Source organism: Geotrypetes seraphini, chromosome 6 (genome assembly GCF_902459505.1).
Source record: "Geotrypetes seraphini chromosome 6, aGeoSer1.1, whole genome shotgun sequence".
NCBI lineage: Eukaryota > Metazoa > Chordata > Amphibia > Gymnophiona > Dermophiidae > Geotrypetes > Geotrypetes seraphini.
Genome location: NC_047089.1, coordinates 125,326,422 through 125,351,145, shown reverse-complemented (window position 1 = coordinate 125,351,145; position 24,724 = coordinate 125,326,422). Strand labels below are relative to the sequence as shown.

General features: G+C 43.8%; 1 protein-coding gene across 1 annotated transcript in view; it reads right to left on the bottom strand.

Annotated features, from left to right (window-relative positions):
* NALCN (sodium leak channel, non-selective) overlaps positions 1-24,724 on the bottom strand; it is a 1,129,711-nt gene that overhangs the window by 224,997 nt on the left and 879,990 nt on the right. Inside the window, exons 29-30 of the mRNA XM_033948885.1 lie at positions 1,598-1,718; positions 1,413-1,511 (exon numbers count right to left, since the gene is read on the bottom strand). Of these exons, the coding sequence (XP_033804776.1) occupies positions 1,413-1,511; positions 1,598-1,718 (220 nt within the window). The remainder of the gene's footprint in view (positions 1-1,412; positions 1,512-1,597; positions 1,719-24,724) is intronic.

Below are 24,724 nucleotides of genomic sequence, written 5' to 3'. Positions count from 1 at the left end.
TAAGAGCCCACGAGAAGAGACTGTGCAGCGAACTCAAATGAGTTACTGTGTTCAGGTTTCAGCTGTGTCAGCGGCACGGAAAGTTACTGCCATCACTTATCTGTATTGATTGCTGCAGGGAAGGGCTGAATCGGGCTGTTGTGATGACAATATCTCATTCCGGCGCGTGTACACACACGCACGCAAAAATGGACACACGGGTAACCCTGAGTTAGGCATGAGCACTATAAAGACATGAGCACTATAAAGACAATGAGTTAGGCATGAGCACTATAAAGACCCGCGACCCCCCTGGCCGACCCCCACGACACCCCCACCCGCCTTCCCCGTACCTTTGTGTAGTTGGGACAGACGGGAGCCAAACCCGCCTGTCCGGCAGGCAGCCAACGACGGAATGAGGCCGGATTGGCCCATCCGTCCCAAAGCTCCGCCTACTGGTGGGGCCTAAGGCGCGTGGGCCAATCAGAATAGGCCCTGGAGCCTTAGGTCCCACCTGGGGGCGCGGCCTGAGGCATAATATCCACCGGTTCTCCATTATCAATTTGTCTGTTCACTGTCTCAAAAAATTGAAGTAGGTTCATCAAACATGACTTCCCCTTCCTGAATCCATGTTGGCTGGCTCTCATCAGGTCAGTGCCGGATTATGCTATCCTTGATCAGCGCCTCAACCATCTTCCCAGGGACTGACGTGAGACTTGCAGGTCTATAGTTGCCTGGCACTCCTCTCGATCCATTTTTAAATATCGGCGTGACGTTCGCTATCTTCCAGTTGTCCAGTATCTGCCCTGTTTTGATTGACAGGTTAGCAAGTTTTTGCAATAGTTCTCCAATTTCCACTTTCAGCTTGGAGAACTATTGCAAAAACTTGCCAACCTGTTAATTCCCTTAACTCTTTTACTCCCACCCACCCACTCCCTCCCTCATTTTTTGTCTCTACTCATCCTTTACTCTTTTACCTTCTCTTTGATCCCCTCACTTATATATCTCTCTCAGCCATTCCAGTTTTTTAAGAGGATAAAGACAGCATGGTGCCTCAGGCCACATCTTTCTTATCTGTTCTCAGGGCCAGATGTGTTCCATGTGGTTTGAACCACATGGAACACCATAATGCTGTACAATTCAGAGCATGACACTCTGCACTGGAAATAAGGAGATTGTCACTGTTTTTCTCCTTATTCTTAAGATGACAAAATTGGTGCAAGACTGAGAAAGGGCAAGTCAATCATTGCCAATGTTTTGGCCTCTAGTCTCCCATCAAAGTTTTCTATGAAGGAGTGAATTTGACTACCTTTTACTATTATTATGGAATTTTGGGAGGCCATAGACCCAGATCTAATATATTTTCTAAATTTAACATAATATCATGGATATATTTCTATGCGAAGTAATAGGTAGAAAATCAGAATCCTTACCTTGTTTTCATTGAAATTTGCAATGACAACACCAACAAAAAGGGTCAGTCCAATCATGCATCCAAGGAATACAAACACATGGATATAGATTCCATGGATCTACACAAACAGATAATTCAGATTGTTAATCAAACATAAAAAAATTATTTTAGGAGGTGCAAAATCTGTTTTATGTGCATGCTTACCGGCCCCACACGATGAATGATAACATCTCTGACTTCCACCCAGCCTTTTAAAGAAAGAACTTCAAAGAGCGCCAACATAGCATTTCCCACATTGTCAAAGTTGAAGTTCCGAGGATTTGCCCTGTTGTATAGTAAAACACTGCATAGTGAGTTTCATCAATTAAAGTCTATCGGTAGGTAAAATTTGGTTACAAAATTATGAGGATCCGTGATCTCAGGGTTTTATTTATAAATCATACCTATCACTTATTTTCTTCAGTGAATTAATTACAAGTTAGGGCATAATTCCTTAAATTAGGTGCCAACATGTATGCACTGATTATATGCATTATTTCCTTGTTCATCCGTCTTTGTCTTTGTTATTTATTTTTATTTTATATTTTGAATTTGTAAAGCCCCATTTTTATTATTGTATATTGCCTAGAATCTAAGATAGGCGATTAATCAAATTTTATTAAACTTGAAAATGCTAACTAGCATATACACTTGCATGTGTGCACATAGTAAGTACTATTCTTTAACTATATGTACAGTAGGATGCCGATAATCTGAACCCTGATTATCTGAATGTCCAATTATCTGGATTGTTTCGGGGGTCTAAGTTTATATTTGAGTTCTACCCTGAAGTCTAATTCCTATCACCCTCCCTCCCACTAGTGTTCCTTCTCTGCTGCTGCCGCGGCTGCATGTCCCCCTACAAGAAAAGACAGTGTTCCTCTTCCCTCCCCAAACAGACAACACCAACTCCCCTCCCGGACCCAGAGGAAGAACCCCAGGCCTTCCTTGTTTTCTTGGTGGTCTACTGGTGCATTGGGACAGGAGAAGTTCCCACTCGCTCCTGCCCAAGCTCTTTCAGTGATGAAAATGGCTGCCGAGACTTCCAGTGGGATATGGGCCTACTCCAGCTGTTTGCTGCTGTACTAGAACTGGCCATATCTGCAGTTGTCATAAAGAGAGGTATGTACTGTTTCTTTCACATCTTTGGGGGTTGGGAGGGGGTCAGTGACCACTGGGAGAATGTGGGTGGACCATGACCTCATGCCTCCAGTGGTCATCTGTCAATGTGAACACATTTTTGGCACTTATTAATTTTTAACACAGGTCTAGCCCCGAATATCTAAATGGTGCCCTGGATGTTTTGTAAGATGTTTGACTATCGCTGCATAAAGTCCAAGTCCTAAACCCACCCTAAGCCTACCCAAAGCATGTTTCCAAAACCCCCCTATGAAATTTACAGAATAGGACCCCATGTCCCTTCTTTTCCACTCCCAAAAGTCTCCTGCCATTTTTTCGTGCTGCTGCTGTGCTACTTTAGGCCTACATAGCCCGGTGCCCCCAGCACTTGTGGCACGTAATAGGGGAACAATATTTTTAATTTTTTTTGAAGAATGGGAACAGTACTACTCTCCATATTAATATTAGAACTGCCAAGCGACAATAAGTTTTAAAAGGAAAATTTTCAGTTCATGGTATTCCATACTTCTACCTCCACCCCTTTTCCCATCCTTTTACTGAAATACCTTATTGTAAAAATTATCTTTTTGTTTCTTGCTCTTATTTTTTTTTTCTCCCTAGTCTTAACCCTCCTGCCTCTTCCATCCCTTTCTTTATCCCTCTTTCAGAGGGCGTAATAGGGCAGAGTACGGTACTGGGGTTTAAGAAAGGATTGGCCAATTTCCTGCTGGACAAGGGGATAGAGGGGTATGGATAGAGGATTACTACACAGGTCCTGGACCTGTTGGGCCGCCGCGTGAGCAGACTGCTGGGCACAATGGACCTCAGGTCTGACCCAGTGGAGGCATTGCTTATGTTCTTCCCTTCAACCTGATCCTCTCTCCTTGGAACCATTTTCTCAGTCCCTACTCTTTGAATCCTACACAGTTCCTCTCCCTGTTCTCATCTGTTTCTCTTTCTTCAACCCATTCTCAACCATTTAAGTTTGTATCACAGCCCATGCTTCCCCCTCCACCCACCCAGCTTGCATTCACTTCAGCTCTGCTCTCTTTTCACAGTTCATATCTCTTCTCACAGCCTCTTTTTCTCTTACAACCTATTGATGCCTGTGCTACTCTTTCCTTACCCTGTTCTCTATCAATTCCTCATCTTTCCCAGTGCTTCCCTCAGCATTTCTCCCCCTTTCTATGGTAGATCAAAGGCAGGAGGTCTTTCTGACCTACACTGCTGCTCTCTTCTGCTCCCTTTTTTGACATTCCTTACTCAGTATTTTCCAACTTCTTCAAGCCAAGTATCCCCTAGATCAGTGGTAGGCAAACTCATTAGTCAAAAGAGCCAAATATCAGCAGTACAACGATTAAGATTTCTTTTGAAGCCAAATTTCTTTTCAAGAACCATGTTTTTAGGAGTCAGTTTAAACTAGCTACTAACATTAAATAAAATCAGATATCATCATCATAATAATCTTATTGACAAAAAATATTTTTACATTAAAATAAAAATATGACAAAACACAAATTTAATGTGAACAATGGTCTCATCAGAGCGAGGATGCTGTATCAGCTGTCAGTGGCGCACATGAAGGATCGTTCAGGCAGGGTAAATATTACAGCTTTTTTGAACATCTCCCCTGCTATAGCAAGTAGGGATCCCCAAGCCTCACCAACTGACGGCCACTTCCTCCCCTCCAACTTCCCAAGTTCTGCAGCTGGCAGCAATATTGCAGAGCTGCTGCCTTCCCTCCTCCCTGCCCACCCCCCCCCCCCCTTGGCTTTCATGCATGCATGAAAGCAGTGGCAGCTTGAGGATATTGCCATTAGCTGCAAAGCTTGGAGATTTTGGGTTGCCAGACTGAAGGTGGAAGGGCTTGGGAATCCCCAATAGCTCAAGTATTTGTAAATTGCACTCAGGCGGGGAGAAACTTTGGTGCCCATCTACTAATTTGGGGCTCCAGTCCCTCCCCTAAATCAGCTGTATATGACTACGCCACTGAATACAAAAATAATTGTGATGCACATATCCCAAAGCTAACATATTCCAATTAATAAATTCAAAATAAAACAATTTTTTCTACCTTGTTATCTGGATATTTTGTTTCTCCATCATCTTGGTCCCAGTTTCTCTTTCTGCTTTTTGTCTATCTTCAACTAATTCTCTTTCCAGTGTCTGCTGTTCATTTTTTTTTCTCCTCTCTTGTTCCATTTCCTCCTTATGCTTGCCTCCAACGTATTGATTTTTCCCTTTCAGTTTCTTAACCTTTTCTTTTCTTTTTTGTCTCTGTCCACTCAAATCTTGCCTTCTTTCTCACCCTTCTTTTTACATGTTTAGCTACCTCTCAATTCTCTATCTTCTCTCAGTCCCTAGCTCTCCCATTTCCCATCTCCTTTCTCAGCCTCCTATTTCCTGCTATCTACTCCCCATTACCACATTTCTACCACTGTACTCACTGCTCTCTCACTCATCTCCTCATCCACATGGCTCACCACTTTCAGAATCCCCCTCCCTTTCTCCACTGGTCAGGCTATAACTCCCTGTCCTTTTCTTTCCAACCCCTTTCTTATCCCAGCTCTCTTCCCTCCTACCCTCCCATGGGTCCATCTCTCCTCTTATAAGGCTGTGGTCCAACATTTTGTTCCCTCTCTTTTCTGTTTTTCTTCTTACCCCCCCCCCCCCTTGAGGCTGAACAATTAAATGGCCACAGGCCTAAAATTTCTTCCTATCTCCCTTCCATCCCCAGATCCAACTTCTCTCCCTTTCTCTTCCCAACTGTCTCCCACCCCATCTCTCCCCCTGCCTGCCTCCCTCCCACAGGTCTACCATTTCTCCCTTTCTCTTTCTGGTGTTCCATGCAAGGCCAAAACCATTATCTCTACTCTAATAAAGCCATCCTTAGTGCTGATGGAGCCCTAATTGCCAAAGCATCTCACATGGAAATTACTTTTCCTACTTATAACTTAGTCAGAAGGATCTTTAAGCCCTGGTCATCTTGGTTAGAATCTAACTCATCCAAAATAGCTGGCTCCCTTGTTGCAGCCGTCTGCGGGCGGCGTTGGCTCCTCGCAAGCGATTCGCGGATGATTCTGAAGCCTTCTCTCTGACGTTGTGAAGTCAGAGGGAACGTTTCTGACATTCCGCGGATCACGTGCGGAACTCTCTCTATCTCCCCCTAGGTCCAGCAGCACCTCTTCCTTCCCTCCCCTTCTTCTCCAGATCCAGCAGCACCTCTCCTTTTCCTTCCCTCTCCCTCAAGTTCCCTTCCCCTCCACCTAGGTCCTGCAGCACCTCTCTCTCGCCTTCCCCTTCCCCCTAGGTCCATCAGTACCTCTTTCTATCACCCCCAAGTCCCAATAGCACCTCCCTTCCCTTCCCCTCCAGGTCCAGCAGCACCACTCCTTTCCCTCCAGTTCTCTTCCAGGTCAGCAACACCTTTCCTCTCTCCCCCCCCCCCCCCCAAGTACAGCTCTTTAACTTGTGTTGGCTTCAAAGTACAAATCTCTGATTTTCCATTTTTGGACATAAGTTTGTCTTCAGTTATGTAGGGATTCTAGACAAAACATCTGCATTTACATTAGAATGGCCTGGTTTGTAATAAACTTCAAAATTGAGTTCAGCAAGCTGAGCAATCCACAGCTGTTCTTTATGATTTGTTTGAACGGTCAACTTTTGGTACATTAAATATTCCTTAAATTTTTCTGTAGCAGCCCACTTTAAAGCCAAGAATTCCAGTTAAAAAATTTCTATAATTTTTGTCAATTTGTTCTGCAAGCCTCAAACCTTGACTGGCATATGCAATCACTCACTTTTGACCATTTTGTACTTGACTCAAAATTGCATAAAGCCTAACTTGACCCTGGGTATTGCAATCATTTCTGTTCTATATTACAGTCTTAACTATAAATCATGAACAATCTTATCACTGATATTCATCCTATATTAGATTACACTTAGGGCTCCTTTTACTAAGGTGCGCTAGCGTTTTTAGCGTGCGCTACATTGCCCCGCGCTAACCCCACGCTATGCACCAAAAACTAATGCCAGCTCAATGGAGGCGTTAGTGTCTAGCGCGTGCGCTAAAACCGCTAGTGCAGCTTAGGGCTCCTTTTACGAAGCCGCGTTAGCGGCTTTATCGCACACAACTTTTTAGCGTGTGCTAAACCTCATGCTAGCTGAAAAACTGCCACTTGCTTAAAAGCAGGTGGTAGCGGCTAGCGCGGCCGGCAAATTAGCGCGCGCTATTATGCGCATTAAACCGCTAACACAGCTTTGTAAAAGGAGCCCTTAGTCTAAGTTCACGAAGTTACATAAAGGTTTCCAATTTTTTCAAACTTGATTACCGGATCTTACAGCTAAACTTTTCTCATATTTAGCATATAAGCACAACATATTCCACCAATTATTATAATCTAATTTTGAAAAAATCTTTCCAATTAGAAAGTATTATTTTAATAGCAATCATTATTAGAGTTTTAAACATCTGTATATATTGTATTGTATTGTTTTATTTATCTTTTTAGTTATATAACAAAATTAAATAAAATATATTAAACAAAATTGCAAAAAAGCTAATGAGTACTTGTTAAAATGAAAGAATGATCAAACATTGGGAATGCTAATACTGGCACTGATGTTAGTTTTTGAATCAATGTCTCAAATGCATGCTGGCATTCAATGGTCCAATTAAACATAGGTAGGACTTTATAGTAACATAGTAGATGACGGCAGATAAAGACCCGAATAGTCCATCCAGTCTGCCGAAACTGATTCAATTTAAATTTTTTTAATTTAAGTTTTTTCTTCTTAGCTATTTCTGGGCAATAATCCAAAGCTCTACCCGGTACTGAGCTTGGGTTCCAACTGCCGAAGTCTCTGTCAAATCTCACTCCAGCCCATCTACACCCTCTGAGCCCCTGAAGCCCTCCCCAGCCCATCCTCAACCAAAAAGCCATATACAGACACATAACATGCAAGTCTGCCCAATACTGGCCTTAGTTCAATATTTGCTATTATTTTCTGATTCTAGATCCTCTATGTTCATCCCACCCTTCTTTGAACTCTGTTTTCCTCTCCACCACCTCTCTCGGGAGCACATTCCAGGCATCCACCACCCTCTCCGTAAAGTAGAATTTCCTAACATTGCTCTTGAATCTACCACCCCTCAATCTCAAATTATGTCCTCTGGTTTTATCATTTTCCTTCCTCTGGAAAAGATTTTGTTCTACATTAATACCCTTCAAGTATCTGAATGTCTGAATCATATCTCCCCTGTCCCTCCTTTCCTCTAGGGTATACATATTCAGGGCTTTCAGTCTCTTCTCTTACGTCTTCTAGTGCAAACCTCCTATCATTTTTGTTGCCCTCCTCTGGACTGCTTACATCCTTTGCCAGATTCGGTCTCCAAAACTGAACACAATACTCCAAGTAGGGCCTCTCCAATGACCTGTACAGGGGCATCAACACCTTCTTCCTTCTACTGGCTATGCCTCTCTTTATACAGCCCAGCATCCTTCTGGCAGCAGCCACCGCCTTATCACACTGTTTTTTTGCCTTTAGATCTTCAGACACTATCACCCCAAGGATCCTCTCCCTGTCCATGCATATCAGCCTCTCACCTCCCAGCATATATGGTTCCTTCTAATTATTAATCTCCAAATGCATTACTCTGCATTTCTTCGCATTGAATTTTAGTTGCTAGACATTAGACCATTCCTCTAACTTTTGCAGATCCTTTTTCATATTTTCCACTCCCTCTTTGGTGTATACAAATCTTGATATCATCAGCAAAATGGCAAACCTTTCCTTCTAATCCTTCAGCAATGTCACTTACAAACATATTGAACAGGATCAGCCCTAGCACCAAACCCTGAGAGACTCCACTACTCACCTTTCCTTCCTCCGAGCGACTTCCATTAACCACCACCCTCTGGCATCTGTCTGACAGCCAGTTTCTAACCCCTTCACCATTTTAGGTCCTAACTTCAGCCCTTCAAGTTTGTTCAAGAGCCTCCTATGAGGAACCTTATTTAAAGGTTTGCTGAAATCTAAGAAAATTACATCTATCATATGTCCTCGATCCAGCTCTCTGGTAACCCAATCAAAAAATTCAATCAGGTTCGTTTGACAAGATTTACCTTTAGTAAAGCCATGTTGCCTCGGATCCTGTAACCCATTAGATTCTAGGAAGTTCACTATCCTTTCTTTCAGCAACACTTCCATTATTTTTCCAACAACCGAAGTGAAGCTTACCGGCCTGTAGTTTCCCGCTTCATCCTTGTGACTACTTTTGTGAATAGGGACCACATCCGCTCTCCTCCAATCCCCGGAACCACTCCCGTCTCCAGAGATTTGTTGAACAAGTCTTTAATAGGACCCACCAGAACCTCTCTGAGCTCCCTCAGTATCCTGGGATGGATCCAATCCGGTCTCATCGCTTGGTCCACCTTCAGTTTTTCAAGTTGCTCATAAACACTTTCCTCCTTGAACAGCGCAGAATCTACTCCATTTTCTCATGTTACTTTGCCAGACAATCTCGGTCCTTCTCCAAGATTTTTTTCCATGAACACAGAATAGAAATATTTGTTTAGCATGTTTGCTTTATCCTCATTACTCTCCACATCTCGGTTCCCAGCATCTTTTAGTTTAGCAATTCCATTTTTCATCTTCCTCCTTTCACTAATATATCTGAAAAAAATTTTGTCTCCCTTTTTTACATTTTTAGCCATCTGTTCTTCTGCTTTTGCCAGATGTATCTCTCTCTTGGCTTCTTTCAGTTTCACCTGGTAGTCCTTTCTGCACTCCTCTTGTTTTTTTTTAATATTTCACGAACACCAATTCTTTTGCCTTTATTTTTTCCGCCACTAGTTTGGAGAACCATATCGGTTTCCTTTTTCACTTGTTTTTATTTATTTTCTTCACATAAAGGTCCTTAGCCATTTTTATTGCTTCTTTCAGCTTAGACCACTGGTTTTTCACTTCTCTTATGTCCTCCAATTCTAATAGCTCTTTCTTCAGGTACTCTCCCATTTTATTAAAGTCCGTAAGTTTGAAATCTAGGACTTTAAGTATCGAGTGGCTGCTCTCCACTTTAGCTGTTATATCAGACCAAACCATTTGATGATCGCTACTTCTCAGGTGAGCACCCATTCGAACATTAGAGATACTCTCTCCATTTGTGAGGACCAGATACAATATCGCTTTTTCCCTCATGGGTTCCGTCACCATTTGTCTGAGCAGAGCCTCTTGAAAGGCATCCACAATCTCTCTACTTCTTTCTGATTCCGCAGAAGGAACATTCCAGTCCGCATCCGGCAGGTTGAAATCTCCCAACAGCAGCACCTCCTCTTTCCTTACAAACTTTTGGATATCCATAATCAGAACCTTATCAATTTGCTGTGATTGAGTTGGAGGTCTGTAGATAGAAGTTCCATCTTCTCTTTTCAGAGCGATCTATATCGCTTCTTCCTCTCCCCAGGTCCCTTGCATTTCGGTCACTTGAATATTGATCTTTACATAGAGAGCTACTCCTTCACTTTTTTGACTATCTCTGTCCTTACTAAAAAGATTATATTCCGGTATGTTTACATCCCATCTATGGGATTCACTGAACCATGTCTCTGTGATAGCGACAATATCCAGATCTGCCTCTAACATCAGGGCTTGAAGATCATGAACTTTGTTGCTTAGACTGCGAGCATTTGTGGTCATTGCTTTCTAGCTATTTTTCAGCGGTAATCTCCTTTCTCATATAGATTTTTGTTTCGTTTCACTTTCTATTGCAATGCTAATGAATGAGTTGCTGATATTGTTTACGTTGCAATCTTTACTACCATCACATCTTGTCTTTTGCTGAGGGTGGTCTCTATAATTGTCCTTCATACATGGCAGGCAACATGAAGAAGGACATCGAGAAGGCTTTAAACTAAAGGACAGGGGAAAGCCGACAGTCGACCACCAGTCGATGGTCCGGGTGACAGGATGTCCCAAAGAAGGAACTATGGACAACTACTCAGACACAGGAGGGGACGTGCACAAAGCATATAAGAGAGACAACACAGGAGCACAAAAGGATACCGTGAAAGAACCATGGGAGACTGCTAAGCTTAAAGAGTCCAAGAAGGTAACACACAGGGAACTCAAATGTATGTATACGAACGCTAGAAGTTTGAGAAACAAAATGGGAGAATTAGAAGCAATAGTGAAAAACGATGAACTGGAAATCATTGGCATAACAGAAACCTGGTGGAATGACAAAAACAAATGGGATACAGTAATACAGGGACACAAACTGTTCAGAAGAGATAGAGTGGGGCAGAAAGGTGGGGGTATTGTCCTATATGTTCATGAAGAAATAGAATCTGTGAGAGTGACTATGACGGAAGAGAAAGAGAAGCTGGAATCCCTCTGGATAAAGATTCCCAGACAAACGGTGCTGACACAAAGATTGGCCTTTACTACCGACCGCCAGGAAACAGACTTGGAAATGATAGAGGAAATTAAACACGAATGAAAGACAGGTAATGTTGTAATCTTGGGGGATTTCAACTTTCCGGGGATAGACCTGGGAACCTCAAATTGTGGCAAGGAGGCAATGTTCCTGGAAGTGCTAGGGGACTGTTTCCTGGAACAATTGGTGGGAGAGCCGACAAGAGAACATGTCACCTTGGACTTGGTCCTAAACAGCATTACGGGGCTGGCTAAAGATGTAGAAGTCACAGTCCCGCTGGGGACGAATGATCACAACAGGATCAACTTCAAACTTGATGTCGGGAAGAGGAAAGGTACTAAAACCTCAACCACGACTTTAAAATTTAAAAGGGGAAGATACGATAGCATGAGAACCATGGTGAACCAACGGATCAAGAAAAAAATGGGCAAAGTCAAAACGGTAGAACAGGCATGGTCCCTTCTGAAAAATACTATCACGGAACCACAATGCCTCTACATTCCGTGGATGTCCAAAGCAAAGAAAACCAAAGGCAAAAGAGAGCCGGCGTGGCTTACTAAAGAGGTTAAGGAAGCCATAAAAGAAAAGAAGGACTCCTTCAAAGCATGGAAACGCGCAAAAACAACCGAAACTTGGAACAAACACAAGGATGATCAGAAGTGTCACAGGACGGTGAGGGATGCCAAAAAGGATTATGAGGAGAAAATAGCACAGGAGGCCAAAAACTTCAAGCTCTTCTTCAGGTACGTGAAAGGGAGAAAACCCACAAAAGAGGCAGTGGGACCGCTGGATGACCAGGGAAGGAAAGGATACATCAAGGATGACAAACAAATCGCAGACAGACTAAATTCCTTCTTTACGTCTGTCTTTACAAAGGAAGACACTGCAACAATTCCAGAAGCAGTGAAAGTGTTCAAAGGAGTAACAGAGGACAGCCTTAGCACAGTAGAAGTTGACTTGGATCAGATTTACCACCAGATCGACAAACTCAAAAGTGACAAATCTCCTGGACCGGATGGAATTCATCCGAGAGTCTTGAAAGAGCTAAAAGTGGAAATAGGAGAACTATTGCAAAAATTTGCCAACCTGTCAATCAAATCAGGACAGATACCGGACGACTGGAAGATAGCGAACATCATGCCAATATTTAAAAAAGGATCAAGAGTAGTACCGGGCAACTATAGACCTGTGAGTCACACGTCGGTCCCTGGGAAGATGGTTGAGGCGCTGATCAAGCATAGCATAACCCGGCACTTAGACACACACGACCTGATGAGAGCCAGCCAACATGGATTCAGGAAGGGGAAGTCATGTTTGATGAACCTACTTCAATTTTTTAAGACAGTGAACAGACAAATTGATAATGGAGAACCGGTGGATATTGTATACTTGGATTTTCAGAAAGCGTTCGACAAGGTTCCACATGCAAGACTCCTCAGGAAAATGCAAGGCCATGGAATAGGAGACATACTAAGATGGATAGGCAAATGGCTGGAGAACAGAAGGCAGAGAGTGGGCATAAATGGGAAATTCTCAGACTGGGAGACTGTGACTAGCGGTGTGCCCCAGGGCTTGGTACTTGGGCCCATCTTATTTAATATCTTCATAAAAGACCTGGAGGATGGAACATCTAGTGAGATCATCAAGTTCGCAGATGACACAAAGCTATGCCGGGCAATCAAATCACAGAAGGACAGTGAGGAACTCCAGAGTGACTTAAGCCGATTGGAGAATTTGGCAGATAAATGGCAGATGAAGTTTAATGTGGAAAAAATGCAAAGTGATGCATTTAGGCATAAAAAACAAGGAACACAAGTATAGTATGTCAGGTGCAACTCTTGGAAAAACCGAACAGGAAAGGGACCTGGGCGTATTAATCGATAGGACCCTGAAGCCATTGGCGTAATGCGCGGCGGCAGCAAAGAATGCAAATAGAATGCTAAGCATGATAAAGAAGGGAATCACAAGTAGATCGGAGAAAGTAATACTAGAAACATAGAAACATAGAAATTGACAGCAGAAAAGGGCCATAGCCCATCGAGTCTGCCCATACCAATGACCCACTCCCTGATTCTTACTCTCCTATAGATCCCACATGAATATCCCATTTTCTCTTAAAATCTGACACGCTGTTGGCCTCAATCACCTGCTGAGGCAGCTTGTTCCAATGATCAACCACCCTTTCGGTGAAGAAGTACTTCCTAGCATCACCTTGAAATTTCCCTCCCCTGATTTTCAGCGAGTGTCCTCTGGTTACCGTGGGCCCTGTAAGACTGAAGATATCATCTTTCACCTCTATACGCCCCGTGATATATTTAAAGGTCTCAATCATATCCCCCCTCTCTCTTCGCTCCTCCAGTGAGTACATCCGCAGTTTTTTTAACCTTTCTTCATACGTGAGATCCCTGAGCCCCAAGACCATCCTGGTAGCCATTCGTTGAACCGACTCAACTCTCAACACATCTTTCCGGTAGTGTGGTCTTCAGAATTGAACACAATACTCGAGATGAGGTCTCACCATGGATCTGTACAGTGACATTATAACTTCAGGTTTTCTGCTGACAAAACCCCTACGGATGCAGCCCATCATTTGTCTTGCCTTGGACGAAGCCTTCTCCACATGATTGGCAGCCTTCATATCATTGCTAATGATCACTCCTAAATCTCGTTCCACCGTGGTCCTGGACAAGGTTTCATCATTTAGTGTGTATGTTCTGTGTGGATTTTTTTTGCCTAGGTGCATTACCTTACATTTTTTAGCATTGAAGCCTAACTGCCAAGTTGACGACCACTGTTCTAACTGCCGTAGGTCCTGCGTCATAAAGTCAGGCACACTGCTTTTGTCTACTATGTTGCATAGTTTGGCGTCGTCGGCAAACAGTGATACCTTTCCTCTAAGCCCTTGGGTCAAATCTCCTATGAATAAATTGAATAGAATCGGCCCTAAGATGGAGCCCTGAGGTACTCCACTCGTCACTGTTGACGTTTTGGAGGGGATACCATTCACCATCACCCTCTGAAGCCTACCATCTAGCCAATCCCTTACCCATTTAGTGAAAGTATCCCCTAATCCCATTGATTTCAGTTTATTCAACAGCCTACGGTGTGGGATGCTATCAAAAGCTTTGCTGAAGTCCAAATATATCACGTCCAGTGACTCCCCGGCATCCAGATGACTGGTCACCCAGTCAAAGAAGTCAATCAGATTAGTTTGGCAGGACCTTCCCCTGGTAAATCCGTGTTGCTGTGGATCACGTAAATTTTCTTCGTCTAGAATTTTGTCAAGATTCTGTTTGATCAGTGTTTCCATGAGTTTGCACACTATGGATGTAAGACTCACCGGTCTGTAATTTTCTGTCTCTGTTCTGCAGCCCTTTTTGTGAAGTGGAATTACGTTAGCTGTTTTCCAGTCTAGTGGTACTTTTGGGATCGGCACATGGGATCTATTCACAGGGCAAAGGTAGGGGAGGGACATTAAGGTGGGCAGACTAGATGGGCCGTGGGCCCTTATCTGCCGTCTATTTCTATGTTTCTATGTTTTCCCGTGCGCATGGAAAGATTGAAGAGCACGGATAGTGGTTCAGCCAGAACTTCACTCAGCTCTCTGAGTACCCTGGGGTGTAGATTGTCTGGTCCCATGGCTTTGTCTACTTTGAGTCTTGAAAGTTCGTGGTAGACGCTACTGGGTGTAAACTCGTAATCATGAAACAGGTCATTTTGGCTGTCTCTTATCTGTAGTTGTGGACCAGCTCCCGGTGCTTCACAGGTGAATACTGAGCAGAAGTATTCGTTTAGCAGTTCTGCCTTGGTAGTATCAGAATCTGCGTAGTTTCCATCTGATAGCCTAAGGCGTTCTATCCCATTTTTGTTTCTCTTCCTGTCGCTAATGTACCTGAAAAAGGATTTGTCCCCTTTTTTAATGTTCCGTGCTAGATCTTCCTCTGTTCGAAGTTTGGCTTCCCTGACTGCCTGTTTGACAGCCTTAGATCTGGCCAGATAGTCTTCTTTTGCCTCCTTTTTCCCAAGATGTTTGTAGGTGATAAATGCTTCTTTTTTCTTTTTAATGAGGTCCGAAATTTCCTTGTTGAACCATTGTGTTTTTTTGTTTCTCCGGCGTTTGCTTACCTTATTTATGTAGCGGCTAGATGCTTTGTTCAGGATGGATTTTAGATTTGACCACATAGTTTCCGGATTGTCAGTTTCTGCATGGTTTTGCAGCTCCTGATGGACAAAGTCTCTCATGTGGTCGAAATCTGCACCCTTGAAGTTGAGGACCCTCGTTGCTGTGTTTGATTTAGAGAAGCCTTTCCTGAGGTTAAGCCATACCATGTTGTGGTCACTGGAGGCCAGCGTGTCTCCCACTGATACTTCCGAGACACTGTCTCCATTTGTGAGTACCAGGTCTAGTATTGCTTTTTCCCTGGTGGGCTCTAATACCATTTATTTGAGTTGTGCACCCTTAATGGAGGTTAATACTCTTCTGCTACCACTCGTAGTTGCTGAGAGGGTGTTCCAGTCTGCATCTGGCATGTTGAAGTCGCCTAACAGTACTGTGTCACCGCGCAAAGTGATGTTCTCTATGTCCTCAATCAATTCTTTGTCTTTGTCTTCCTGTTGTCTTGGAGGCCTGTATACCACACCGAGGTAAAGGCATTTTTCTTTCCCTCTGGCCAGGTTTACCCAAAGTGATTCCCCTGTGTATCTAACCTCTGTGATCCTGGTAGTTTTGATATTATCCTTAGTGTATAGTGCTACCCCCCCTCCTAATTTGCCCTCTCTGTCCCGACGAAGTAGATTGTAGCCTGGTATAACCATATCCCACCCATGCGAGAACCAGGTCTCGGATATAGCTACTATGTCAAGGTCAGCATTCCTTATCTCTGTTTCTAGTTCCAGGATTTTGTTGCCCAAGCTGTGTGCATTAACATACATTGCTCTCCAAATTTGTGATGAGATGCCTATCCCCGTTAGTGTGTCTCTTGTTTTTTTGTGTATACTATGGGTACTTACCTTAGGCTCAGAAGTGTGGGTTTTACTTGCTTCCCCAGGGTAGATCCTTGCAGCTCTGATATGTATGTATGAACCCTCCCCCAACTTACCTAGTTTAAAGCCTTCCGAAGTAAGCGTGCTAGTCGATGTCCAAAAATTTTCTTGCCTCTCTTTGTTAGGTGAAGTCCGTCAGGTCCCTGTAGTCCTTGTAGCGCCTCTCCGTGGTCTAGGAATCCAAAGTTCGTCTCTAAACACCATTCGCGAAGCCACTCGTTGGTCCTATGGATACGCTCTTCCCTGTCTCTGCCTTTGTCTCTTACCGGGAGAATTGATGAGAAGACCACCTGTGCTCCTGTCTGCTTCAGCTTTCTTCCCAGGGCCTCGAAGTCTTTAGGGATGCTGTCTGATGTGCTTCTGGCAGTGTCGTTGGTACCTACATGAATAAGAAACATAGGGAAATGGTCAGTAGGTTTCAGAAGTTTGTCTATACTGGTGGTGATGTCCCGGATCCTGGCTCCAGGGAGACAGCAGACCTCCCTTGACTGCAAATCAGGTCTGCAAATTGGTCCTTCGGTGCCTCTTAGCATGGAGTCTCCGATGACCACCACTCTACGCTCCTTCCGAGGGGGGGTGGGTCGAGTAGCGAGAACTGTAGTCGATGTTCTGTGTTCGCTTTATAGAGCGATGGTCAGACCACACTTGGAATACTGCGTCCAACATTGGTCTCCATACCTAAAGAAGGATTTAAAAATACTTGAGGGGGGGGCGCTAGCGAGCCCGATGGATTAGGTCGCAAGCAGCACACGCTCCGGCGATACAATCAAACATAAAATCATAACGGCATCTATAATTGCCCGATTCTACTGAAACTTAGCTGATTCTGCAGGGGAAAATCGCGCGGATCCATGGCGACGAGTAAACCTTCCAAACGCAAAAGCGCCGAACCAGCCTCCCCGAGTAAAGCCCCCGTTGCTAAGACCGACGACGCGGCTACGGCCGCCATCTTGGACGAGCTGCGCTCCATACGGGAACTCCTCGTGGACACTAAACAGGATATAAACGAATTGCGCTCTGATTTTGCTTCGCTAAAAGAGGACTTTGCCACCACTAAAGAAAAAGTTTTGGATTTGGAAACCAGGATTGTGGGAGCGGAATCGACCATCAAGCATCTTAAAAAGGAAACAGCGCGAATACCCGCGCTTGAAAAAGCACTGGAAGCCGCTGACAACCGCGCGCGCCAGAATTGTTTCCGTCTCCTGGGATTACCGGAAGGTCGGGAGGCCTGCGACCTCAAAGATTTCCTGGCTGTGCTCTTGCCTCAATTATTAAAAATGAACGACGAAGTCAAGCTGGACTTTGACTATGCAACTAGGCTGCCACAGCCTAATGTTATTCATAAAAAATACTCCAGACCTATCCTTGTGTCCCTTCTAAAGCATCATCAAGTTCTTCAAATCATGCAGCATGCAAAATTACATGCTCCTCTCACCTTTGAAGGAAACAAGATCCTCCTCCTGCCTGATCTGGCTAAAGAAACTGCTAAAAGAAGAAAGCTGCTCCTTTCATACCGCCCTCAGCTTAAATCCATTGGAGCCAAATTTGGGATGTTTTACCCTGCTCGTCTCCGTGTGACCTACAATAACGTGACTAAAGATTTTCATTCACCTGCAGTGTTGGCTGACTTCATTGAATCTGTGAATCCGACCCTGATTGATAAAACATGATAATTTATAGTATTAATATCTCTATCAGTTGGTATTATACAAATGATGCTCTGTATCATTAGCTGTCTTTCTGCCGGGAGTGTTGTTGTTCTTTTGCACTATCTCCTTCAGCTCACTGACCCACAGTATGTTTAATATTGTTCTATTATTTTTTTATATTGCAGCAGTGCCTTATGAGATTTCCTTTGCAGGTTTTCTGTGTTTGCTGATACACATTCAGAGGTTGAAATTATATCTCAATGCTTCATATAGTTATTGTACTAATCCAATGATGTATTGCTATATTATGGTCATATGTCTTTAACCTGTTTTTCCCTGAACGTGAAGGGCTTCAACAATCCGATTAAACGTCACAAAATTCTACGATACACTGAAAATTACCACCCAGATATAGTTTTTTACCAGGAGACTCACCTGTCAGCACTGGAAGCCTCTAAAATTGCGCCAAAATGGGCTCATGCACCTTTATTTTCGCCTGCCTTGGGCCGCAAAAATGGTGTTATTACCCTGGTCAAGAAAAGACCGGACCTTCAAATAATCTCGTCGACTCATGATACAGAGGGCAGATGGATACAAGTCAAAATATTGATTGGCAGTTCTTGCTTATATCTTTATAACATCTATGCGCCTAACCAGGATTATCCTGAATTTTTTGAGTCGTTAGCCTCTGAAGTTGCCTCCTATTCAGATGGCCCCTGTGTGCTAGGTGGGGACTTTAACCTCATTCTGAACCCAGACAAAGACAGGAAGTCATTGGTGCCATACAAAAAATCCAGGGCATGGTATTGTCTTCAAGATTTAATCTTTCAACTGAAACTATTGGACCCTTGGCGTTTGTCACATAAAGAAGATTCTAACTTTACCTTTTTCTCTGCACCCCACGCCTCTTACTCAAGGATAGATTTCTTCTTAATTAGCTACTCATTGGTGAAGAAATTGAACACCTCAGACATCTTGACATTGGCGGTATCAGATCATTCAGCTATTACAATGTCGTTCCATGACCTTCTCCAACCTATGACACAGAAAATGTGGCGGTTCAACTCCACTTTATTGTCTGACCAGCTGTTTGTAGAGCACATTAATCATCACATTAAAGAATTTTTCGAGCTGAATCCTGTGTGCGATACCTCGTGGCAAATAACCTGGGACGCATTCAAGTCCTATATAAGAGGACAGATCATTGCTTATGCATCAAAAAAGAAGAGAGATGACAGACAATGTTTGAAGGATCTTGAACAGAATATATCTATTTTGGAACAAGCGCACTTCGTGGATCTAACAAACCCTGCTATAATCGAACAGCTTGGCAAACTTAGATACAAATACAATCTTCAACTCAGTACAATTGCTTCTGCGGAAGTATTTCTTCAAGCGGCCTCTTACTATGCCACTAATAATAAAGCTGGACATAGACTAGCTAATTACTTGAAGATTATAACAGAAAAAACTCAAATTCCTGCTATATGCACAGATACTGATGATACGTTGACAAACAGTACTGATATATGCAATCATTTCCAAAATTACTACAAGTTACTGTACTCCACTGAAATGCCGAATCATTGTCTAATTCAGAACTACCTAAACAAGATTGCTGGACCGAAGCTAGATACCCAAGATAATATCTCCCTCACTAAGCCTTTCCAACTATCTCATCTGAGTGAAACATTACAGTCCATGGCTAAACGGAAAGCTCCAGGGCCAGATGGCCTAACGGTTGAATTTTACGTGGCATTTCAAACGCTTCTCCTCCCAATGTTGTTGGAATACTTTCAATCTCTCATCCAACAGGGTTTTGCCAAGGGCTCTTTCACTGAGGCTATGATCATTGTCATCCTGAAGCCTGACAAAGACCCACAGAGGGTACAAAACTACCGTCCTCTCTCTCTCATCAATATAGATGCCAAGTTATATGCCAAATTACTTGCCCTCAGACTGCAATCTGTTTTGCCAAAACTAATCAGTATGGAACAGACTGGCTTCCTGTATGGGAGACTATCAAGTGACAACACCCGACTCTTTTCCCATGTGCTATCGCTGGCCCCGTCTTATTTGTCAGAAGGAATAACTATGTCCCTGGACGCCGAAAAGGCATTTGACAGGGTGGAGTGGCCTTTTTTGTTCCAGACTTTAACTTGGTTTGGCTTCCAGGACGATTTCATCACTATGATTAGAGTCTTATACTCTAATCCATCTACTCGTCTTCGCATCAATAATGTCTTCTCTGACTCCTTCATGCCCACCAGAGGAACCAGGCAGGGTTGTCCCCTGTCGCCGCTATTGTTCAACCTTGCCTTAGAACCCTTACTATTGGCTATCAGATCTGATCCCTGCATTCGAGGTCTATGCATTGATGAATTACACATCAAAATGACGGCGTACGCTGATGATGTCCAACTGTATGCCTCCTTGAACTCCCTACCGTCTATCATTAACGCAATAACGGAATACTCCTCAGTGTCAGGCTACAAACTGAATAAATCTAAGACGGAGGTTATGTCCCTGACTGGGGCGCCCTGTGGTGATGTAGTTAAACAGCTGAACCTGAAATACGCACCTGAAAAACTCAAATACTTGGGAGTATTTTTTGGAGTTTCGATCGAGGAAACCTTATCATTGAATACGACACTTATTCTACAAATAATCAACTCCACCACCTCGAGGTGGTCACCACTCAAATTATCTTGGTGGGGCAGGTTAGATTCACTGAAAATGGTGTTGATCCCGAAAATCACATACATACTGTCAATGATACCTGCTCTCTTCCCTTTACCTACATATAAGAAATTTGAATCGCATATGTCTCAATACTTATGGAACAAGAAAACTCCACGTATAGCGCTGAAAAAGTTGAAATGTACCAAGGAGCACGGTGGAGTGAACTTTCCAGATTTATATTGTTATCACCTGGCCTTTCTATGTAGGCAAGGTTCCCATTGGTTAGCGGAGCCGGGAGATGACCCTCCTCCTATATGGCTGAAGCTGGAACGTAAATTATATGATGCACAACATCTGAAATTCTTATCGTTCCTGCGACCTGATCATGAAACATCGAAGAGTCCGATCCTCACTGCTACCAGGACAGCTATCCAAGTTGTGGATGATCTTGCTCCTTCGCCGTGGGGGTCCACTCTGTTAGTACCCATCTGGCGCAACCCTCATCTGAAAATACAGGGTCAATATATCGAATGGAAGACGTGGCGCCGTCTGGGTTTGTGGTCTATTCAACAACTTAGAGATGCTGACTGCTTCATACCTTTTACTAGGTTAGCTATGTCATAAGGTTTACCAATATCTCAACACTTCCATTGGATGCAGTTAACGCACTGTCTAACCGCTTATCTCAAGCACACTTCACTCTCACAGGAACAACCTACCATCCTGCAATGGGTGTCCCAGTTTCACTCTCTTCCAGGGCAAGCCTCCAGATGGTACAAATTGTTACACAAGAAAAGATTCTCCTCCCCTGCTGCGTTATATGACATTTGGGCTCAAGATGTCCTTCGACCAGAGTGTATTCCTGACTGGGAGAGTATATGGATGACGTCCTTCAAAGCGATGAAATCCTCGGCGATGCTACAACTAACCCTTTTTCTATATCACAGAGTGTATTGGACTCCAGGCAAACTACATAAAATTGACTCTTCCATTTCAGATAAATGCTGGTCCTGCTCAACACAAGTTGGTACTTTTAATCATATGATATACCATTGTTCCTTTTTACAACTTTTCTGGAATGAGATTTGGGTTACCATTTGTAAGATACTTCACCTTGATGAACCCATTTCTTATTCGACCATTATTTATGGGGCTTCTGCGCTTAAAACAAATTTGGATAAATTTGAGTCTAGACTATTTGCATGTTTAATTTTAATTGCATTTAAGTCAATTCTGTCCTCATGGAAAGATTTCTCGGTTCTTTCCCATAGCCACTGGTGGAACTCAGTTTGTTTATACTCTAAGTTTGAGAAGATAGCGGCTGAGAAAACTAACTCTCTTTCGACCTTTCTGAAAGTATGGTCTCCTGTGATGGATTATTGTTTATATTAATTATATGACTATCTATCCTTTTACACTAAAGCCTGAGATATATATAACTTTAACACATTACTTCAATTTTGACCTACTACACCTGCTAGGTATTTTTATATATATGCCTTAGTTCCTCTTTTCATGGTAACTGCTAGCTTTCATTACGATGGTTGTAGATTGTACCTTTGCTGCTGTTGTACAAGTTGTTTATGTTCTGTTTTCTATTATGTTTTCTGAAAACTTTCAATAAAAAGATTGAACTTAAAAATACTTGAGAGGGTGCAGAGATGAGCAACGAAGCTAATAAAGAGCATGGAGAACTTGGAATATGAGAAACGACTTAAGAGACTGGGATTGTTCTCCCTTGAGAAGAGGAGATTGTGAGGGGATATGATCGAGACTTTCAAAATATTGAAAGGAATTGACCAAATAGAGCAGGATAAAAAATTAATTACAATGTCCAATATGACACAGACAAGAGAACATGGACTGAAGCTAAGGGGGGACTAGTTCAGGACAAATATCAGGAAGTTCTGCTTCACGCAATGAGTGGTGGACACCTGGAATACTCTCCCAGAAGAGGTAATTATCCCAGGACAAGCAGGCAGGTATTCTCACATATGGGTGACGTCATCGATGGAGCCCGGATGTGGACGCCTCGCAAGCAGACTTGCTTGAAGAAACTCAAAGTTTGAGTCGCCCGCACCACACATGCGCGAGTGCCTTCCCGCCCAGCACAGGGCGCGTCTCCTCAGTTCTCAGTTTTCTACGGAGCCGAGAACTCCGTCTTTGACTCTGCGTTTAACTTCATTCCTTTGTGTCTTCTCTAAACCGTGGTTTGTATTTTTTTCCTCCTGCGCCTACTGCTTCCACCTCGAGCCTCATCAGACCTTCGTCGTTTGCAGCGGCTCTTTCTTTGACGTCATATGCTGTATCTTCCCCTGTTTCCTCAGGTCAGATAGCTCAGCAGTTGGTTCCACCAGTAGTGATTAAAGTGTCTAAGACTCCCAGGTCAAAGCACACTCACACTACCTCGAAGGAACCTCCAGCCAAAGCAGGTGGTCCGGTTTCAGACGCGGATCCATCCTTGCTGGCTTCTTTCCAGACCATGTTAGAGAAGCAGTTTATTCAGTTCCTTACTAACATGGGACCCAAACTGCTTCCTCTTATCAAGCCTGGGCATTCAGCAGACTCCCGCGAGGTCGAGCTGCTTCCTTTGCCCCAGTCTGAACTTACACACTATTTGCAGGGAGCAGAGTCTCTACGAGTGTCTGGTCTGGCATCCAAACACATGAAGCAAGGAGCAGATTCTTTGCGAGTGCCTCGACAGGAATCCTCACGCTCTATACAAGGAGCAGAGTCTTTGGGAGTGCATCAAGGTTCCTCCACCAAGCCTCTGGAGTTTCAATCTACAGCCTCTAGTCCTATTCATCCGATGGCATTGGCTGCTCTCGTCTACTCGATCCTCGAGATCTGGTTCCAGACACAGTTCTCACCGATGTTCGAGGCCTTCATTGAGGCATCCTTCCAGGCATAGTTCTTCTTATCAAGACAGACCATCTTCCTCTAAGAACATAGGAACATAAGAACATAAGAAGTTGCCTCCACTGGGTCAGACCAGAGGTCCATCTCGCCCAGCGGTCCACTCCCGCGGCGGCCCATCAGGTCTGTGACCTGTGAAGTGGTTTCTGACCACTTCTATAACCTACCTCTAGTTCTATCTGTACCCCTCAATCCCCTTATCCTCCAGGAACCTATCCAAACCTTCCTTGAACCCCTGTAAAGTGCTCTGGCCTATCACATCCTCCGGAAGCGCGTTCCATGTGTCCACCACCCTCTGGGTAAAGAAGTACTTCCTAGCATTTGTTCTAAACCTGTCCCCTTTCAATTTCTCCGAGTGACCCCTAGTGGTTGTGGGTCCCCGCAGTTTGAAGAATCTGTCCTTATTCACTTTCTCTATGCCTTTTAGGATTTTGAAGGTTTCTATCATGTCCCCTCTAAGTCTCCTCTTCTCCAGGGAGAACAGCCCCAGCATTTTTAACCTGTCAGTGTATGCAAAATTTTCCATCCCTCTTATCAGTTTAGTCGCTCTTCTCTGGACTCCCTCGAGTACCGCCATGTCCTTCTTGAGGTACGGCGACCAGTACTGGACACAGTACTCCAGGTGCGGGCGCACCATTGTGCGATACAGCGGCATGATGACTTCCTTCATCCTGGTTGTGATACCCTTTTTGATAATGCCCAGCATTCTGTTTGCTTTCTTTGAGGCTGTCGCACACTGTGCCGAAGGTTTCAATGTTGTGTCCACCATCACCCCCAGGTCTCTTTCCAGGTTGCTCACCCTTAGCAATATTCCCCCCATTTTGTAGCTGAACATCGGGTTCTTTTTCCCTATATGCATGACCTTGCATTTCTCTACGTTAAAACTCATTTGCCACTTTTTTGCCCATTCTTCCAGTCTCGTTAGGTCCCTTTGCAGGTCTTCACAGTCTTCCGTGCTTCTAACTCTGCTGCAGAGTTTGATGTCATCAGCAAATTTGATAACCTCACATTTCGTCCCCGTCTCCAGGTCGTTTATAAATATGTTGAACAGGAGAGGTACCAGCACCGACCCCTGTGGAACTCTGCTCGTGACCCATTGCCAGTCTGAGTATTGGCCCTTTACTCCAACCCTCTGTTTCCTGCCTGCCAACCAGTGTTTGATCCTTCGGTAGATATCTCCTTGCACCCCGTGGTTCCACAGCTTTTTAAGTAGCCGTTCGTGAGGTACCTTGTCGAAGGCTTTTTGGGGAGCCTCGATCTACTCCAACCTCGACCAGATGCCGGACCTCGAGGATATCCCAGTTTCGATTGCCTCGTCCAAGTCACCAGGTTCCTTTGATGCCTTTTTCCCTGCCGAAGTTCATCTTCAATTCAGGCTGCCTCGATGTCCTTCTCGAGGCAAATCATTGGCAGATCAGCTATCTTTCTCATCTTTCCTTCGTC